The sequence below is a fragment of the Rattus norvegicus genome, chromosome 2 (genome assembly GCF_036323735.1).
Source record: "Rattus norvegicus strain BN/NHsdMcwi chromosome 2, GRCr8, whole genome shotgun sequence".
Classification (NCBI taxonomy): Eukaryota; Metazoa; Chordata; class Mammalia; order Rodentia; family Muridae; genus Rattus; species Rattus norvegicus.
This window is the reverse complement of record NC_086020.1, coordinates 175472554-175492681: the sequence shown is the minus strand read 5'-3', so window position 1 is coordinate 175492681 and position 20128 is coordinate 175472554. Positions and strand designations below refer to the sequence as shown.

General features: G+C 48.8%; 1 protein-coding gene across 27 annotated transcripts in view; it reads right to left on the bottom strand.

The window, feature by feature from the left end:
* Arhgef11 (Rho guanine nucleotide exchange factor 11) overlaps positions 1 to 20128 on the bottom strand; it is a 121584-nt gene that overhangs the window by 1171 nt on the left and 100285 nt on the right. For 11 of the 27 annotated variants that reach the window (XM_006232759.3, XM_039103188.2, XM_039103184.2 and 8 more), the window contains 21 exons: positions 19806 to 19905; positions 19161 to 19190; positions 15043 to 15169; positions 11523 to 11702; positions 11397 to 11444; positions 11048 to 11235; positions 10677 to 10823; positions 9967 to 10046; positions 9692 to 9817; positions 9103 to 9220; positions 8416 to 8594; positions 7783 to 7858; positions 7365 to 7532; positions 6575 to 6665; positions 5770 to 5895; positions 5245 to 5306; positions 4168 to 4380; positions 3548 to 3904; positions 2531 to 2650; positions 1400 to 1626; positions 913 to 1102 (listed from right to left, as the gene is read on the bottom strand). In XM_006232759.3, coding sequence (XP_006232821.1) covers positions 913 to 1102; positions 1400 to 1626; positions 2531 to 2650; positions 3548 to 3904; positions 4168 to 4380; positions 5245 to 5306; positions 5770 to 5895; positions 6575 to 6665; positions 7365 to 7532; positions 7783 to 7858; positions 8416 to 8594; positions 9103 to 9220; positions 9692 to 9817; positions 9967 to 10046; positions 10677 to 10823; positions 11048 to 11235; positions 11397 to 11444; positions 11523 to 11702; positions 15043 to 15169; positions 19161 to 19190; positions 19806 to 19905 — 2953 coding nt within the window. 27 annotated transcript variants of the gene reach the window in all.

Sequence of the window (20128 nt, the reverse complement as noted above, 5' to 3'; positions counted from 1 at the left end):
AGAGAACTTGCTAGAGTCAGTTCTCTCTTTCCATATGTACATCCGGGGATGCGAACTCAGATGGTTAGGGTTGGTGACCATCATGTCAGTCCAAGCCTTGTTTCTTTTGAGGCTGCATTTCTTTCTGGCCCCCCAAACCAAGACAGGTTAGGCCTTTTAACTTTCTGAATCTGGTCATTGCAGTGGCCTTGCCCTCACGATCCAGATCTGAGCCACTAAGAACCTGCAGCAGAGGAAGACCAAGGCTCTCCTGGTGCATTACTTTCTCAAATCAACGTAAAAAGAGGGTTCTGGGGGGCTGGAGAGATGGCTCAGTGATTAAGAATACTTTCTACTCTTCCAGAGGACCCAGGTTCAATTCCCATCACCCACATGGCAACTTACAAACACCTGTAACTCCAGTTCCAGTCCTCTTTAGGCACTGCATGTATGTGGTATATAGACTTATAAGCAGGCCAGGGGTTCTGTAATACTAGTCCCTATTTGGGGGGAGCCTCTGTGCAGCTTGCCTTAAAAGATCACTTTCTGGGGCTAGAGAGAGTTCAAGGGATAGGCAGAACACCTAGAAACAGGAGACAGGAGAACATCAAGAAACTGGTGGGTCAGCCAGCCTGGCTTACCCAGCGGTGAACAAAGACCTTGCCTCAGACCGACCCCTGCTCCTCCTGGCCTGAAACTAGGCTGACCTCGAACTCACAGAAATTCAGCTGTCTCTGTTTCCTGAGTGCTGGGATTAAAGGTACAAACCACTATGCCTGGCAAATACTTCTTTGTGAAGCTGAGGGGATGAGCTCACTTCATCTCAAGGGGAGAGTCACGGGAACGTGCGCGCCTCACTACTTGCTTACACGACTCATGGCTCATGGCATTCCCTCAGGGTGGCACACACCCACAGGGATTGACTTCACTCACCTTCTTCAGGGCAGGACCCCTGCTCCTGACCATTTTGGGAATCAGAGGCCAGGGCTTCCTTGGCTGGAGGAGAGAGGGAGTAGTCTGTCCATCTGGCTGCCTCTGTGTGAAAACTCCCCACAGGTGTGGTTCCACCCGATGACTCTCCTCCAAGGGACTTGAGCAGCTCTCTGTGGGCCAGCTCCATGTCCTAGAAGGGTTGTAGGAAGTATCTGAGTTCCAGTGCTAAGGTTCAGAGGGTGTGGTGGGGTAGGCAGGGTAGCCTAGGACTCCAGTTGAAGATATATAGATATATATATATATATATATGCTTCCTGAGTTGGGATGCAGCTTAATGGTTTATCTAGCATGTGGGAGGCCCGAGTCTGAGAGAGAGAGAGAGAGAGAGAGAGAGAGAGAGAGAGAGAGAGAGAGAGAAGAGTGTGTGTGTGTGTAACTGTCCTGGGTAGTGGAGGGAGGGCTCCCTGACTGAGACCATGTTCCTCACCTTCAGTCTGTGAAGCTTGATGGTGAGCTGCTCGATGGTATGGAAGATCACATCCACATCCCTCCGGACCAGGCTGGAACACTGACCCCCACGGACTCCCCTGTAGGGCTGAGGCTCTGTTGGCCATGCAGGGAGGCTGTGACACTGTGAGGGGCTTGGGGGTGTCCCAGTAGGCTCAGTGCTGGAGTCCAGAGGTCCTGCTGGCATGCTGACATAGAAACAGTTCCCTGCCCCAATGGCAAGAGAGAGAAATCAGACAAGCAGAGGCTCTCGAGTACTTCTCCCATGTCCCCAGTGTGCCCTGGGACAGAAAAGGCCAAGGGGACTCCTACAGACAACCTAGTGTATACAGGGCCATGTTGCCTACCAGACTCCCAGAGCCCCCTTTCTCTTAGATGGCAACTGTTCTCAGTTTGGCCACCAGCCAGGGGAAGATGCTCAGCGATGAGAATGAAGGGAGGAAGGGGCAAGGTTTCAGGCCCCTCTGGAAGGCAGCAGGCAACAGTACTTCAAGTACCTCAGTTCACACCTACTGATGCATGTTGACACTGCCCTACATGTCACCAACTCCTAGAAACATCACCTGATCAGGGGAGGTCAGAGATAGCCGGCAGCAATATGTAACGGGTCACTGGAAGTCCCACCATAGGAACATGGGGAGCCTGCAAAGCCATGCAAACTTTCCCCCACCATAGGGCTGGGAAGCAGTTGCTCAGGTTAAGTACACTGGAGTGAGGGTGCTGGCCAGACTTCCTGAGCATAGGCTGCTTAAGCTCTGAATTGGCTTCTACAGGTCCCAGTGAGTGGTGTCTTAAAGCTGGAGGTACAGGGGTTGGGGATTTAGCTCAGTGGTAGAGCGCTTGCCTAACGAGCACAAGGCCCTGGGTTCGGTCCCCAGCTCCGAAGAAAAGAAAAAAGCTGGAGGTACAGGTCTTCCTGTCTCCAGGGTAATGTGGTACTACTTCCTACCCATTGGGGTAATGTGGTACTACTTCCTACCCATCTCAGACAGCTCAGGGAACACACACAATGTTTTGGGTAATGGAACTCTGACAGCAAGGGCCCAATACTATCCCATTGGACCCCTGCTCCCGCCTGGCCTGGCCTTGGCTCCAAGGAGAAGTTGATTACCCGTAGCCTGTGCTCCGCCTTCCACTTCAGATAGCTCAGATTCTGACTGGCCACTGTCAGGGATAGCATTGCTGCCCGCCACCTTGGCTGCACCGACACCACCACCAGGGAGTAGAGAGACTGAGAGACAAGGCAAGGGAGAAAGAGGGAGACAAAGCATGAAGGGAGGGAGAAACAAGTGGACATGGCAGGGGAGAACAAAGTGAAGGAAGGAAAGCACAAAGTGAGTATAAGATCACACATGGCTCTGTCCTGGGAGCTGCAGAGAACTTTCCACCAAGTCACCTTGGAAGACTGGAAGCAGGTCAGTTCCCAGAAGCCCAGGAGAGGCAGCCTTTGGCCAACAGAACAGGGCAGCGTCACGAGGCACTGATAGCAGTCATTGCCAGGTAGCCCTCTCAGCCCTAGTGGCTCAGGCCTGGCTTCACTCTTCTGACCACTCCTCAGGCGAGCACTCCCTCTACCATAGCTTGTGCTGCAGGATCTGCTGCACCCTGCCCTTAGCCCTGCTGGTCTACTCAAACCTGGCTGGAGTAGCCACAGAGCTGCCCACAGTAGTACCTCCAACTTGGGGCATCCTCTCTACCGCTCTCTGCACTTGCTCCCAGACTATCCCTATTTCCGAAGGACCTCCCAGCTTTGCTTAAGCCCCTCTGTGCACAGCCCAAGTCTCTTGGGAAGAGTTACACTTTATTTTTTTAAAGATAATCAGTGAGGAATAGCAAAAAAACTTGTATTTGGGAAATTGATCTGTGCTTGGCTGAGGTAGGAAATGTCCTCTGTTACAGAAGGAAAACGAAGAATGCTTTGAAATTTGTCTAAGACACACAGACATTGAGTAGCAAGCCAGGCCTTTGAACCTTGCTTGTCTGATGTCAGATCAATACCATCTTCTCCCAAGTCCCAGTGCCAGTTGGCTCACATAGCATCCCAGAGGAAGATGTGCAACGTGTCTGCCTGGAACACACCTCTACTCCAGCAGAGGTCTCAACACGATGGACGCACAAACGTATTTACCTTTTCTCACAACCTTGTAACTTGCTGCTGGTTCTGTGCTTGCAGCCTCTGCAGCCGGATTCCTATCCAGCTCAGGAGAGTCCCAGACGCCAGAACTTCTGGTCCTTGGCGGCAGGTGTGCCAGAGAACTGACAGCAACATCCTCGCCCTCTGGCTGGCTGCCCTCTGGCCTCGCAAGTCGGGTGCTGTCACTTATGGTGGGAGCTTGCCCTGGGGACCCTGGGTCCCAGGGGTGAGAGGTGATGCTCACGACAGAAGGGGTGGGTGTGAGGTCATCCTCAGGCTCGCCAGCAGCCTGAGTCTTCACAGTGTGACCAGGCAGCAGGCTCCACAGGATCAGGTGACGCAAGTTCTCCACTGTAGGAAGACAGAGGTCTCCTTAGGGAAGGACTGCACAGAGGCTACTAAAGGAAGGCTCAGGGAGAAGAGGGGCATCATCGCTCCTGCACCAACAGTCTGCTGCAGTCTAAGGGTGGAGCTGGTAGGATCTGACTGACCAGCTGGCATTTTGGTTTTCCTCCAGCATATCTAATAAGAATCTCTGAGCAGGTAGAAGGTGAGATTCATACTGTCTATGCCACTGGGACACCAGGGCCAATGACTGTCTTTGAAGCACTCACCATCTTCCAGGGCAGCATCAGCAAGTCCCTCCATGAGCAGAGGGCCTGTGAGGGCCAGAAGGACAGGGTCCCTTGTCCTGATGCCTCTGTTTTCTCCATCCAGGGAGGGGGGAGCTCGAGGCAAGGTCCTCAATTCCTCTTCATCCTCTTCCTGCACAGGCTCCCCTTGTGCTATCAGCTGCTTGTCTTGAACTCTCTGCTCAGGCCCGGGGCCTGTTTTGAATGAGTGTTAGGGCATGGCGGAGGAGATGTAAGAGGTGAGCCCATGCCTGGCTGCAGACCCAGGACTTGGGAGCACTAGTTGATAAGCTCTATGGGAATTCATGAAGCACCTCATGAAGCAGACCCCTGACACACACTGGTATACGAAGACTTGTGCCTGGGGGTGGAACCTAAGGTCTTAGTGGAGGGACACAGGGAATAAAAATAAACTGGGAAATTAGCATTTGTTAGAAGGTGGTGAGTATTATGGGAAAAAAAGATAACCCAGGGTGTGAGCATTAGAAGTGCTGGTTATACTGTAAATTGACATAACAAAAATAACAGAGCAGCCACTGAACAAAGCTATGAAGGACCTGTGGGACTCAGAGGAAAACGGTCTAAGTGGAAGGAAGTGGAAGGAAACAGAAGAGTGACGTATGCAGGGAGCTATACATTTTTCTCCAAACTCAAGATCCTAATTTACCAAAACAAAACAAAAATAACAATAACAAAAACAAAAAAGCCCCAGACAACGTCAAAGGGAAGTTACCTGCCAACTGAGTTGCTACATCCCACCCCAGTAATCACATCTTAAGCCTGAACTCCTTGAGCACCCAATACTTCTTACTCTCTGACAGCAATCTCTGGCTGAAGCAGGCAGGGCCTTTTCTGCTAACCCTGTTACTACAGAGGCAGTGGAGTTGCTCAAGCTGTCAGTCTCTTCCCGACTCCCCTCTTCCAGTTCTCTTCTACTCATTTTATCACAGACCTCATACCTCTGGCCCTGATAGACACCTGTCACCTGATACCTCAATCTGACCCTATCTATAAGAAATGGACTATGCTGGTTTCCCACAAGATGGAGAGAGGCCTTACCTTCAGGTAGCTTCTTGGGTTCTTTTTCAGTGTGATATACTTCTGAGTCATTTATTTCTACCCTGAGGGAAGAAACCCATTGAAGGTTAGAGCAGACCACTTGGTGGCAATTCTAGCTTTGCCAGCCTGGTCAGGATGTCATGAGTCCCAGTCTGGCCCCTCCTATCTTTCACAGGCTATAAAGGAGCAGGGGGCTAGGCAAAGGTGCTGGGCCTCACCACCTGACTGGGCTGTGCAGGCTGGCAACGCAGAGGATAGACGCTGGCCTCGCTTTTCTAGCTGGAGTCTATACCTCAGCCCTACTTTAGAGGCAGTCTCCATTGTATCCAAGTGAGAGGTTGGGGAGGGCAAGGAGGACAGAAGGCAGGCAGCAGAGGCATGTTCCTCTATTTGCCAGAGCTACTGTTTCCTAATGGCATTTCCCTGAGGAGGCTGTCTACCCTAGGGAGGAAAGGCTGAGGAGAATCAGGAAACAGGCAGTGGTATGGGGGGCACTGCTGGGAGCTGGAGGGCTCAGCACCACACCTGCTGGAGGTGGAGCCCTGGTAGGCCGGCTCCTGGGATCCTGGTGGTGAGGGATGGATGGGGATTGGGGCAGCTCCAGGGTGCTTGGTGGCATTCTGCACGGCCTCTTCTAAGAGCTCCATCCATCTGTTGCTCGGCAGAAACACAGGACTAGTGATGAGAACATGGCCAGGCATACCTGTGTCCTCTGTGGACCCCACTGCCAAAAACCTTTCTGCATCCTGTCTCAAGAAACCTATTCTAGGCAGGTCTCCATCTCCATCAACGTTTCTTGCTGGCTGTTCCCCTGGGTTTATATGACTCATACCTACCAATTACTAGATATTAACACTTTGTTAAGCCTATACTAAGCTGTACTCTATATACCAATACATTAGTGTAATATATGCTAACATAGACTTTATATACTATGTACTAAGTTATATACTCTGTATACAGCTCCTCCTCAAATAACACCATACAGATGAAAATCCCACTGGGAAGAAACTGTCTGACTTAACCGGTCTCTGCCCACTATGTTGGGTCACCTCTGGCAGTCGATGTTGAGAACATGGGGTAGACAGACAGCCTGGGAAGAGACAGGGTCTGAGTCATACATGGACTTGGTATGCTTGTCCCAGGGTCTGGTTATGTCCTGGGGTGGTGGCCTCTGCTGCTCTGTGCCTATGTTGCTTCCTAGTTCTCTTCCCAGCCTTCCATCCAGGTACTGCTTTGGGCCCAGCCCCGGCCTCACTGCTCAAATCCTTCCACACACTCCTCTGGCTCCCAGGGGACTGAAGTTACATGGGACCCCACAACTTCTCACATATTCTTGTCTGATGACGTCAATGCAACCAGCTCATAGATCTGGGGAGGGCCCAGCTCGGAGGTGCAGATGATGAAGAAGGCTCGCTTGTCTGGGGAAAGAAAGGAAGGAAGCCAGAAAGTCTACACTGGGCACAGCAGACATAGTCCCTAACCTGAAGAAAACACCATGAGATAGAGCTGGGCCATTAGAATCAATTAGGACTTACCAACAAAAGATGTGGGCAATTTTGGGTTCCCGCAGGGACATCTGTCAGGGTCATTTTTTTCTCTTGCTCTACTACTGAGGGCTGATGTGCACACAGTGCTTAGGGTTTAGCAAATCTTTTCATGTCTACCCCATCCTTCTGAACTGCTTGGGGAGGTCAGGTGTCATAGATGAGGGTGATCCTGGAGTGTGGGACCCTACCCTTTCTTGTCATATCACACTTTGCACTGTCATCTCAGATCCCTGGACTTGGCTCTGTGCTGTAGGTGTACTGAAGCTCTACTCTGTTTCAGGCACTCTGGCAACAGGACTTGTCCTGTTCCTTACGTCTATGCCAATTCCTCTTTGATATCCTCAGGCCTCACCAGTGTACCCATCAGTGTCCTTCAACCCCGCTTTAGCTTGTGGATCTCCTCTTAGTCCATTATCTACCCCTTAGCCTGCCCGTCCTGGACCAAAGCTTCCTGCTTAGACTGGGTCAAGACAGGAACACAGGAGGAAACACAGGAGGATATTAAGCCTTGTGAAGCCCCAGAATGGGCCTCTATCAGCCAGGCTTGCTGGCTCATCTCCTCATGAGTACCTGTAGCCACGGAGCGGATGAGCACAGCATTGAGCTTCAGCACAGGGCTGAACGTCTGCTTGCTGTCGGAGGAGCCCACGGCTGTCTTGCTGTGGCACTTTAGCAGCAGCCGCTCCTCTTGTCTCTGCAGCAGTACCACCAGGTCCTCAAGCAGAAGCACCTGGAGGTCTGGGAATTAAGACAACCCCTGAGCTCACTCACCCTCATCAGCACGAGGGGCCCAGAAGCTAGATGCCCGCGCCCAGGTCTCCGAGGAATACAGTAAGGCCAACTCTATATCCTCCCTGCCCACGCTGTGCTCTAGGAGCCCGATGTTGACATTCTAGTTGCATTGTGTGTGTCTCCTCCGCTTCCCACTACCCTGCCAGAGCAGCACACTTACCACAGGTCCCCTCCCATTTTCAGTCCTGGCACATACCCAGGGTCTTGTCTTTGCTGATCCTCCAGGTCAGAGGCCCCTCGTGGATCATCTTCCTTGTTGTAAGATCCAGGCTCTGTTAAGAAGACACCACCACTCCATTCACTCAACAAGTGTTTAAGAAACCACTGTGCATGGACATTAGGCTAAGGTGCTGGGAATGAGTGAGCAGGAAACGACTGTTACCTCTGAGCTCTTGCAAGGGACGGAGAGAAGTAAAAGGTGCTGTGAAGCCCTGTGTGTGTCCTGTGATGTTCTGGGGGATTTATCAATGGCTTTGACTTAGGTTTCCCACTTGGCCCACTGCATCATCTAAGCTCCCAAGGAGATGTGCTGCCTTTCCTGACTCCCTCTTCAGCTTCAGTCCCTCTATATGATCTCCACCTTTACTTCATTCTCAGTTCTGTTTTTTTCCAAAGTCAGAGTTCTCCACCATCTAGCGTTTACTTAGTGAGGCTGTCTGTTCTTGTCCATCTAGGGATGGTGACAGTAATAGGGTGTGTCTCCCAGGGCATGGTGACAAGCCATCTTTCTCACCTCTAGGACTCACTGGGCCCTGACTTGAGTTCTGTTCCTAAGGGGACACAAGAAGGATGCATGTGGGGCTTCAGTGCTGCAGTCTCCACCTCCTACCTTGAACTCTGCTGCCAAGGGGTTGCTGGCCCGCTCTAGGGCAGTGGCATCCAGGCGTTTCTGGTACCCCTCTAGCCGGTGGCGGTTCTCTGTCTGCTTTACTGCTTCATTCACAAACTTGAGAATCTCCCGGCACTGGTCCCGGGCACGGCAGAGCTTCTCATGCTCAGAGGTGCCACCTGCCAAATAGAGGGATGTGTGTGGTTGGCGCCTCTGCAACGCAAAGTGCACCCTCTACTGTTATTCTGGTTTAGCAAATCTGCTTATTTACTGTTACAGTGTGTGCGTGTGGACGCATGCCACAGTGTGTGTGTGTGTGTGGAGGTCAGAGGACAACCTGGTTCTCCCTTTCCACTCTACTCATCTTGCTAGTCCCCTGGATGTGACACTTGAACACTGCAGAGGCATCTAGCAGAGGTATGAATGAATGCTAACACTCAGCAAAGCCCTCGGAGGAACTCAATTTACCCAGATGGGCCAGCCTGTGGGTCTATACTTCCTGATTTGTATAAAGCCCCACAAGCCAGCAGTGGCCTTGTAGCATTTTGTGTTTCTAAATCACATTTACAATCATTCTGAGACTCACTGTACCAGGATGAGGAAGAAGACACTGAAGATCACAAAACTGTGACAAAGTAAGGAACTTTGCTGCCGCAAGGCACAGACCCCCACCCTGCCCTGCCCTACCCTCTGTGTGCTTGATGATGTTCTCTAGCAGCAGTGGGTACTTGGTGAGCCGTTGCATTTCAGAGACGATGAGGTCTCGGAGCTGCAGACGCCGGCACTGAGGGTGGCTCTCAGCCTCCTGAAGAGCAAGAAGCAGACAGAGGAAGAAGTGCTACCGTGGTTGGGAGCTGCCTTCAGGGCTCAGGGTTAAGATGGCTGTGAAAATGCCACATGGGCCCTAACCCTAGATGGGCCCCCTAGAAATAGTGGCAGTTTTTTCTTCAACATTTAGGGAGGGGTTGACGTGCTAGGAAGAGATGGTCAAAACAGAAGGGCAGTTTCATTCCAATTCTAGAGAACAGTACACACTAGCTCTATAGGCAAGACAGACCTTTTGCCTGCAATGCTGAGTAATTGTCAACCAAAGGCACCTCTGCCCTGGAGGTAACAATTTACAGTATGTGGTGTTGGGTAATGTAGGTGGGTGGGGGCACAGCTAGGTGCTATCTATCCTCAGTAGAGAAGAGATGAGGCTAGGGTCCAGAAGAGGAGGTTAGATCTTTGGTGAGCATGACAGAGATGAGGGAGGGTCAAGACACGCCCAGGATACCTGCATGAAGAGCTGGAACCGACTCTCCTTACGTTGCTTAGTCCTGATTAGCTCTAGGGCTACTGACTGATAGGAACAGAATTGTGCAGCTACTTGCTGGAGTTCTTCTCGGGCAGGACCATCAAACTGAAGAGGCAGAATGGATATGGTCTGGGTATCACACTCCTGTGAGGGAGCAGCAGCCCCTCCCTTTAACTACCCCCTCCCCTGTGAAATTCCTTAGTCTTGGGGTAGGTAAAGAGAGCTCACTTCCTCCAGTTTCCTCATTGCCATACCCGAGCCAGCATGAGGTCACTGATGTCTCTGATAATGGGGCCCTCCTCCCGGAGCTTCTTCATGGCCTCACACCAGGAATCTGTGGAAAGAGGAATGCAAGGGTTGAGCGACACTGCTAGATACTTTATTACTAGGAGGAAAGGCATTTTTGACAGAAGTTCATGGAAGAGTCTGGAAACCTTTATTTTGGGGGTTCTGGAGGATTAGTTTCAGGCTATCCATCAGCTTCTCCCAGCAGGAATAGCAGGGTATGCTGGCTAGTCTTATGCCAACCAAACATACAAACTAGAGTCATCTGAAAGAGGGAGTCTTAATTGAGAAAATGCCTCCATAAGATCTGGCTATAGGACATCTTCTTATTAGTGACTGACAGGGAAGGGCCCAGCTCACTGTGGGAAGTTCCATCCCTGGACTGGTGGTTCTGGGTTCTATAAGAAAGCAGGCTGAGCAAGCCATGGGGAGCAAGTCAGTCACAGCAGCCCTCTACAGTCTCTGCATCAACTCCTCCTGCCTCCAGGTTCGAAGATGAACAGTTTTATAGAAGAGTAAGACAAATCCTTTCCTCTGAAACTTGCTTTAGATCATAGTGTTTCACCACAGCGGTAGAAACCCTATTTACTCAGGGGGATCTAGGTAGGGATGGGGCAGGTTCAAACTAAAACACAGTCAAAGGTGGCATAAGGAGTCTGGAGAGAGGCAGGCTCCTTACTGTGAATCTCTATGAGCTCAGGCAGGTTAGGGAAGAGCCGCGCTAGCTCTTCCCGAGGCATTAGGTTCTCCTTTCTCATGCGCTGGTAGAAGATGAGGTCCAGGACTCGGAGTGTGCGCAGGTGAGATGCTTCTGTCACAAAAAGCTCTGAGCAGGGGTTGTGACAGGGAGAGGCAGGGGAAAAAGTAAATCAGCAAGTGTCTAGAGTCACTATCTGGTCCCCACACCACACTACTTTTCGAAGAAGTAGAGTGTTGTTTTTCTACCCCCAGGCTAAGGTCAGAATGAGGTGACCTTGGGAAATCTCTACTACCCCCACCCCCACCCCCACAAGCATGAGAGGAGATGAGGGGAACAAGGCAGGTTCTCACCATTGATGACCTCTTGCCGGTCAATTTCCCTCTGGGTCAGGTTGGCCACCACATCCTTGCCTACTGTATGCTGCCAGTTTTGGACCTCTGGCTCTGGCTCCAGGTCAGACAATTGGCCCAGATCATCCTCCAGGAGGTGGGGAAGGATGACATCTGTACAGAACCCCAGATTGGGGGACTCAATGCTCCTGTGGAAAACGGAGAGCTTAGCTTCACTTGTAGGTAACTTACACTCAAGATTGTCCATCACTTTCCTACCCAACCCTAGCCAGCCCTAGGTGTGGGAAGGGGGCAGAACACAGATGTGCCAGAGGTACCAAACAGAGGCACTACAGTGCTCATCACTCACCTGCGGCCCATTTTGGGGGTGAAGGGAGGGGTTGGGTTCTCAAGAGACCTGAGGAGAAAATGCCAACTCTTAATACATAGTCACCACACTGAATAGCAGTGGGTGTGGCCACTGGACGCTACGCACCTGGTGGAGAGGCTGGAGGCAGAGGACGAGGCTGACTGGTGAAGGCGGGCAGCCTCTGCAGCAGCATCCATGTCAACGTCACTTCGAGACCGGGGCACGTTCTCTGCTTTCCGGGATCGCTTCATCTCTTCCCGGCCCTTGAGGCTCTCAGAGCGGCCCAGTCGAATCTCTGAGCGCGAACTGTCAGGGAGGGACAGGAAACTCTGAAATCTGACTTGTGGCTAGCTTTTACCTGTTACCCCACTTGAAGGGCACCTCAATACCAGGAGTTTAAACATGAGGGTCCAGAAGCCAGACAACAACAAGCCATTCTGGCTGCTCTATAGACCCTTTGTTCTCCCCAGTGAGCTATTGGATAGTTTCCCCTCTTTACCTCGAGCTATCAGAAAGGTGAAGACAGAGAATCAGCTTTGTGGTGTGTCCAGATGTCTAAGACACCATGCCATGATCCTTTTAGAAGACCCGTGGATAACACAGGCCTTCATCAGGAACTACAAGGTTCATCCAACCTCTCTGCTCTGGAGGCCATCCCATGGCTAGAACACCTTGCCTGTTCTGGACCAGCTACTCTCTTCTCTGACTCTGAGGTGGATCCTTTCTTGACAAGATCCTCTTTGAGGGTGGTATAGTTACAGATCCCATACCTTGCTCTACAATTTCCAGGCTGTCAGAAGACGCTATCTGTTGTACTATTCTCACCCTCTAGCTGTGATGTAGATTTCTTCTCTTCCTAAGCTGCAATTTCCATACCAGGGAAGAATGGCTGGGAAGGACGCTTCCAGGGCCTGGTTACAGACAGGCAGGGGTTCAACCCTGGCTGTCCCTGGGGCTTGGTGAGAAGCTGACAGCTGAGAACTGCTTTCTGTTGAGTCCTGCAGTGCATCAGTCTCAACACAGCTGGCACCTCTGACCCTTAGATGCCCCTGGATGCCGTCAGGCCGGGCTGGGCTGGCCCTTTGTGGACATTATTACCATTATTACTAAGCTATATCCTGTTCTGTGTCTGGAAACATAGAGGGCCTTGAGATGTCTGGAGAGCTCTCAATGTTGAAGCTGGCTACAGAAGCGGAGAGCCCAGTACCTTGAATCTTCATTTATATTCTCTAAACAGCCAGAGGTTCAACAGGGAGCTCATCTCCCAAGGGCTTGAATTTGTCCTCAGGGTTTGCAAACATTTTGACAACCGATGCCCCACTGAACTTACCCCTCAGAAATCTACAGGAACAATTCCAACCCAGGTCAACTGCACTGTTTGTGTGTCCTCAGCCAGCAATGCAAACCTCTTTCAGTAGGGCTAGCGGGGCTGCAAAGCTTTGTACCTTCCTGGAAGAACCCTGGGGCACTCACTACCTGCTGAGCCTCTAAACTATTCTCCCAAGATTGCCAAGGAGTTTACAATAAAATCCAAAGGCTTCTGCTTACAATAGTTTTAGGATTTTGGTGACTGCCTTAGGTAGAACAAATTTATCCAACAAGGCAAAGGGTACAAGTCTGTAAGTGGATTCAAATATTTTCTCAAGGTATTGACAATCTCTCCAAAACTTAAAATATATGACATATTTAAATTATCACACCTGTCACAGCAAATTAAATGATTCATGTCTAATTTACCTAAAATATTAGGTAATTGAAACCAACAGTACAACTCTTAATCTTTGTCAAATTCTTGGGGGCTGGAGAGATGGCTCAGCTATTACGAGTTCTGACTGCTGGGGTTGGGGATTTAGCTCAGTGGTAGAGCGTTTGCCTAGGAAGCGCAAGGCCCTGGGTTCGGTCCTCAGCTCCGGAAAAAAAAAAAGAACCAAAACAAACAAACAAACAAACAAACAAAAAAAAAAAACCCCACGAGTTCTGACTGCTCTTCCAGAGGTCCTGAGTTGAATTCCCAGCAACCACATGGTGGCTCACAGCCACCTATATTGGGATCCCATTCCCTCTTCTGGTATGTAGGTTTTTATGCAGATATAGCACTCATATATATAAAATAAACAAATAAAATCATAATCTCTGTCAAATCCTTTGACATGCACTAAGTTTATGAAGGCCTAATATAAAACAGAAAGAAGAACGTCTCACTTAGTTTTGACAGTTATTTCAAAGGCAGAATGGTTAGAATATCTACACTGCTACCTGCAGACTTGCCTCTGCCAACTGCTATTTCCTCAGTGGCTTTCAGACTTGATTCTATAATAGGATTATCTTCACATACAAAGGCTGCAGTACGGTACCTCAAGGATGATTAGGAGTCTATACGGATATTTCTGACTACAGGAAATCTTTATTTAAAGCTGGCTATAGCCAGGACTCGACTGTTATTATGCCAGTCAGGAGCATATAAATCTTACAGTGTGTGTTAAAACCAGACAGACATCCTGTTTAGCACTGATACCTGATGGAGATGTAGAAAATAAGGCAGCACAATCCTCACCCTGTCTCACCTTTTCTGAGACAGGGTCTTACTTTGTAGGCTAGGCTGGCACTGAGCCCTCAGTGCTAAGATTACAGACAGGTGTCACCACATCTGCCTTTTTTTCCCGCTAAGGGAAGAACAATCTGTCTTGAGCCAACTGACACTGTGGTCTGCTGAAATAGATGACTTATTCCCAGCCACTTGGTTGTCTTTGAAAGTGTCTGCAGAAACCACTTTCTAAGCATTTCTACAATTTATTATTATTTTCAGAGACAAGATCTCTATCTGTAGACCAGGCTGGCCTAGAACTCACAGAGATCTACTTGTCTCTGCTTCCTTAGTGCTAGGATTAAAGGCCTGTCCATCACACTTACCCAGCTTAAGTTTTCTTTTTAAAAAAAATATTATTTATTTCATGTATATGAGTATATTGTAGCTGTCTTCAGACACACCAGAAGAGGACATAAGATCCCATTACAGATGGTTGTGAGCCACCATGTGGTTCCTGAGTCAGTGCTCTTAACCTCTGAGCCATCTCACCAGCCCAGCTTAAGTTTTCTTTTTTTTTTTTTTAAAATATTTTATTTATTTATTATATATATGAGTACACTGTAGCTGTCTTCAGACACACCAGAAGAGGGCATCAGATCTCATTACAGATGGTTGTGAGCCACCATGTGGTTGCTGGGATTTGAACTCAGGACCTCGGGAAGAGCAGTCGGTGCCCTTAACCACTGAGCCATCTCTCCAGCCCCAGCTTAAGTTTTCTTAAGAGGAAAAGACTTAGTTGACTTCCCTCTGTTCTCTCTAAAGTCCCTTATCCACATCACCCAGTGCTTTCTGATTAGTTGTTAGGTCGTACAATCTAACTCTACTCTGGGAAGGAATTACTTGGTAGTTACAGGATCAACCTCAAGGCTGTCTCCATGGTCTTCCACTGATCTCATCCCAACACTGTCATGGTTTCTGCAGCTACTCAGGGTGGGCAGGCCCTATGGTGGGACCTCACAGTCTAGTGGAGAGGAGCAAGGCAGCTGGGATTATCCCTGATGAAGCCTGCCCATGCCCCATGTCTTGGGCAGCTGGTGGGCCCCATCCAGCTACAGCTACCTGTCACTCTCCAGCAGGTCCTCAGGAAAGCTTCCTGTTGAGAGTCGTTGTGTCCCCGGCTCTGGGACATCATACTGATGGCTGTTCTCAAAGTGCTGAATGATGTTCCTCACATTGCCTGGCTTAACTGCAGGCAAAAAGAAAATGAAGGGTACTATGCTTTCTGTTCCAAGGCCCTTACTCCCCTGTAGCCCAGAAGACAGAGCAATGAACAAGCACAGATGAGAACAGCATGGGGCCAGAAGACAGGCACATGACCTAGTCCTCACTCTTCTCTGATTGCGCTGCGTGGTCCTAGGCGGACACTCTTCCTTTCTTAAGTATCCTTTTTTCTCATGTACAAAACAAGAGTGTTTGGAACTTTTACATTCTACTTGAAAAAAAAAAAAAACAGCCACTAACTTTTCTTAAGTCACATGGCAGGTTAAAAGAAGAAGAAGAAGAAAAAAAAAAGAAAGCCAGGAAGACCAAACCATATCTACACGGAATCTGTCCATATTGCAAACCTTAGGTCCTTTTCAAATTTCTATCACTTTCAGAACTCACCTCCCAATCTCCACCCACAACTCTCCACCCCATTCCTTTCGCCAGCTTTGAACTCCACTACTAAAGAACTGGTGAGAGGTGATCTCTTAGAACAGAGTGACACACTACTCTCTGGTATTTAAACTCTAGCTCTTGCCCCAAGCTAGTCTTAAGGAGCTAGTCTTGTTTCAATAACAGCAAGAGATAGATAGGGAGGAGAGACCTAGACATAATACTTAAGAACCCCACAAAGTGGGCCTCAGACCCAAGCCCAGTTTCTGGGAGCCAGAGGGGAAATGAGGAGCTCATCTTTAAGTCAGAACTGAGGTTAGAGCAGGGCTTAGGTAGAGGGCAGAGGAGGCAGCAGAGGCACCCAGGGACCTGATGTTAATAACAAGACAGGCCTCCTGGTCGCAAAAATCTGACTTTCACAGGAAAACTTCCAAGCCCGAGAGAAGGAAAAGCATTTACCTTTCTCTCCATGTCTACAACTCTATCCTTGAGACAGATGGTCAGGGTGCACTTGTGTGAAGTAAGCGGCTGGGTGAGTGTTTATAGGGCTGTTACTGTCACTTGTGTTTGGAATTCAGGACCCTTCCTAGGCTGAATGTGCAGTTGGCTTGGAGATTACTATAGACTCGTGGTCTACTGTGCATCTACAATGGACTTGTCTGCATGGTTATGCAAGAATCCAGGAATATTCATTCTATAACTGACAGCAGGAGGCAGAGTCTACTATTGGGCTGCCAGAAAAACAGCTAGGTATGCCCTATATAGGGTGTGGCTGTGGCAAAAAGCAGATGTAGCCCTGAGATCTGGTATGGCTGGATAACTCAGAGTAACAAGGGGGAACAGAAAGGAGCAGACTTTTGATCCCTGCAGTTTCACTGTGGACTTTCCTCCCTGTTCTCTACTCTCTGACTGATGATGGAACTAAGTACAGGTGAGTTACGTGGGTCCGGGTGACAGCTCAGTGATGTGCTTGATGCACCAATGTGATGACCAGAGTTGGATCCTTCACACTCACATAAAAAACCAGGTGTGGTGACAAGCACCTAATTCCAGTCCCCAGGAAGATGGGGACAGCCAGCCTAACAGATTGGTGAGCCCCAGTTCCTAATAAGAGATTACCATAAAAAACAAGGTGGCTGTCTCATGAGGACTGACACTCAAGGTCGACCTTGACTTCTACAGTCCCACGACATATAGGTGAGTCCAAGTGAGCCTTCCCAGCAGCAGATGCTTGGCCTTCAGATGTAGACATACACTCATCTGATGTCCTGGACACTTTAGAAGCCCAAATCAAATCAAGCAATTAGAGTGATAAAGTGTGAATCAAGGAGCATGTGGATGGCCTGGGGCTGGAGAGGCTCACTGGGGTAAGAGTGTGTACTGCTCCTCCAGAGGAACAGAGCTCAGTTGCCCGCAGCCCAGTCATACAACTCACAGCTGCCTGCATCTTCAGTGGATCCAAGTCCTCAGCCCTCTGAGCACCTGCCTTCATGTGCAAATACCCACACAGTCAGAAACAATAATAATAAAAAAAGAGAAGATGTGGACCCTTGGTATCTTTTATCTTGCACTGCTGGGTTCAGCAACCTTACCCCACCGTGTACATTCTTGTTCCCTTGCAAGCTCCTCAAGCGAAGCTTCTTACAGTCCGTTCTTGCCTCACCCTTTCCTTTGCATGGCAGATGAGAAGCAGATTTTTGGCAGATATGGGCCTGGAGCTGGAACTGCAGCTCAGTGGTGGCTTGGTTCCAATGATGGGCCTGAATTTCTAGGCTATTCTTTTGTTAAATTTTTCTTTCGTTAAATTTTTCTTCCAAGCATTATTTTTATGGCTTAGGATAGCATGGGATGTCAGTAACTTAAAATAATTCCAAGGCACTATTTTAAATTGCCATTTTTACATAAAATGAATTATAGCAGTGGAATTTCCTGACTGTATTCTGTTGCTCTCTTTTGCCATGTTCAAATTACTGTAGAACTTAGAAAACAGTTATCAATTTTTTGTACCTTCTTTTTTGTAGTGAGGCTGACCTTGATTTCCTAATCCTCCTATTTCAACTTCCCAAGTTCTAGGGTTATAGGAGTATGCCACCATGCACAATTTGAATTGTTTAATTGTATACACACAAATCTCACCGATGGAAATAAACTTGCTTGTTTCTATGATGCTTTGATGTTGGCTAAATTGCTTATGGGTTAATGTATATAATCTATTATTATTTCTGTTGTGCTGGCAGTCAAAGTCAGGACTTTACATATGCTAATCATGTACTCTACTGAGCCATCTCCATAGGTCTATATCAATTATTGTTTTTGAAGTGTGTGTGTGTGTGTGTGTGTGTGTGTGTGTGTGTGAGAGAGAGAGAGAGAGAGAGAGAGAGAGAGAGAGAGAGAAAGAGAGAGAAGACTAGAAGACCATAGCTGTCTTTTTGTTCCTTTCAACTTATTTATTTAATGTGTGTGTGCTTTGCCTGCATGGATATCTGTGCACCACTTTTGTGCCTGGTGCCAGAGAGGACCTCAGATCCCCTGGAACTGCAATTACAGATAGCTGCAAACTACGGTGTGGATTGTGAATCAGAACTGGGTTCTTTGGAAGAGCAGCCAGCACTATTAGCCACTGAGCTTCTTCCAGGACCACACCCCTGGCTTTCTATAAGGATCAAGCTCTGATGTTTTTGTGGCAAGTACTTTACTGATTTAAGTATGTAGGCCAGCCTGGCTTCCAACTTAATGTCCTCCTGTACTATACTGAAGGGCCTAAGCAGGAATAGGGATATAAATAAAAGAAGTTATTTGCAACTTGAAATTCAATTAAAGAAAAAAAAAACCTTAAACTGATTATTACTTCATTGAATGAAAAGCTGACTGTTCTTCTCTCTCCCTGTAGCACACACTGCAGTCTAGTAGAGTTTGCTTCATATACATGGCCTCCCAAAAGCTTGCACACTGATGGCTAGGTCACAGCTGATGGTGTGACTGGGAGGTGTTAGGTCTACTTAGAAGGAGGTTACAAGGGCAGATGGGTCCTTGAAAAGGAGCCCTGGACCTCTCAGTAGCTTCTCTTCTTGTTTCATGAGTTACAGATTTCCTCTCCACATGCCACACTGTCCTGACATACCACAAAGCTATAGGCCAAGTGACGATGAACTGAGACTTCTGAAACCACTAGCTCCAATAGACACTTCCTCTCTTTAGGTTGTCTCTAACTTTTTGTTACAGTGACAAGAGACTACACTTGGAACAGTAAAGGCTAGGGCCACAGGAAAGCTGTCGCCAAGAAGGCTGGTCTCTGTCAGAACCTCAAGGAAGGCCCGCCTCAGGGAAGGGAGTTCCCATCCTTCAGAAACCAGGTGAGGTAACAAGGTCTGGCAGCTAACACAGTGCAGAAGAGGGACCCCAGCAGTCGGTATTACAGAGAAGCAGTAACAGAAAGGAGGAATCCTTAAGAGAGATGGAGGGAAGAAAAGGAAGAAGCAAGTCGGGACCAGATAGGACCAGATGGGAAAGAACAGCAAGATTCTGGAGGTGGAAAATCAATTCTAATGAGGAGATAAAACCGAAGAAAATTGTCCTTTTACCTTCCACAGGGGACAAGGGAATATGAAATGCTAAAAGAAAAACAAACAAAAACAAAAGTAAACCATGAAAAGTCAGTTAACGTTGCAAGAGTCAAATAAAAATCCTATCAAGCTGGAAAACGAGAAGGTGGTGACAAAACCAAAGTAGACGCGGAAGTCCCTTCCCCCACCCAAGTGTCACCAAGGTCTATGAAGGCGACTCCCACTGAAGCTCAGGGCTACCATCGTGTCATGGAGCTTGTCCCTATCCCTGCCAGTTCTACTTAACGGTCATTTAAAACCCTCAGCAAGGATCCAAACACAAAACCACAGGAGTGTGCATAAATTCCAGGGATGAAGATGAAACGAAGACCACAGGGCAGTCTTTCCAAGCCATAAGTTCTTCCACAGAACTACTCAGTAGCTACAGCTGTTTCTGAAGTTCCAGGCTAACACCCCTTGGCTCTGAAAAATTAGCCTTCCCTCAATGAAATTGGCTAGATGTGGCAGGGGGAGAGAGCAGCAGTTCTAAGAGCAAGCTACAGTCTCCAGAGTTCAGGCCTTGGCTCCCAGAAACACAGGAGGCCCCTCTACTTCCTGGGAAGGTGAAGGGGCTCAATTCTCTACCAAAGAATGGCCAAGGCTTTTGTTTTCTAAAATACTCACTGCTCTGAGAGGAGCTCTTGGGCTTCCCAATATATCTGAGGATGGGGTTTCGCTTCTTGTCCTCCAAGGCATCCTTTTCTTTCTTGGAATTGCTGCTCTGCTGAGATAGGAGACATTAGTTTGGAGGTGGTTCCAACACTCAGACACGAGACTGCTAATCACCCTTGCCCTGTCCTAAGACTGGCCCTACACAAATCATTGGAGAGCTGACTCAGGTTTTTATTCTAATGAACATGTTTCACCTGTGGTCAGGTTTGGAGAAAAGAGGGGGATATAGCTGGAAGGCTGTGAAATGGCTTCCTGGTCTGCCTCAGCACAGAGCC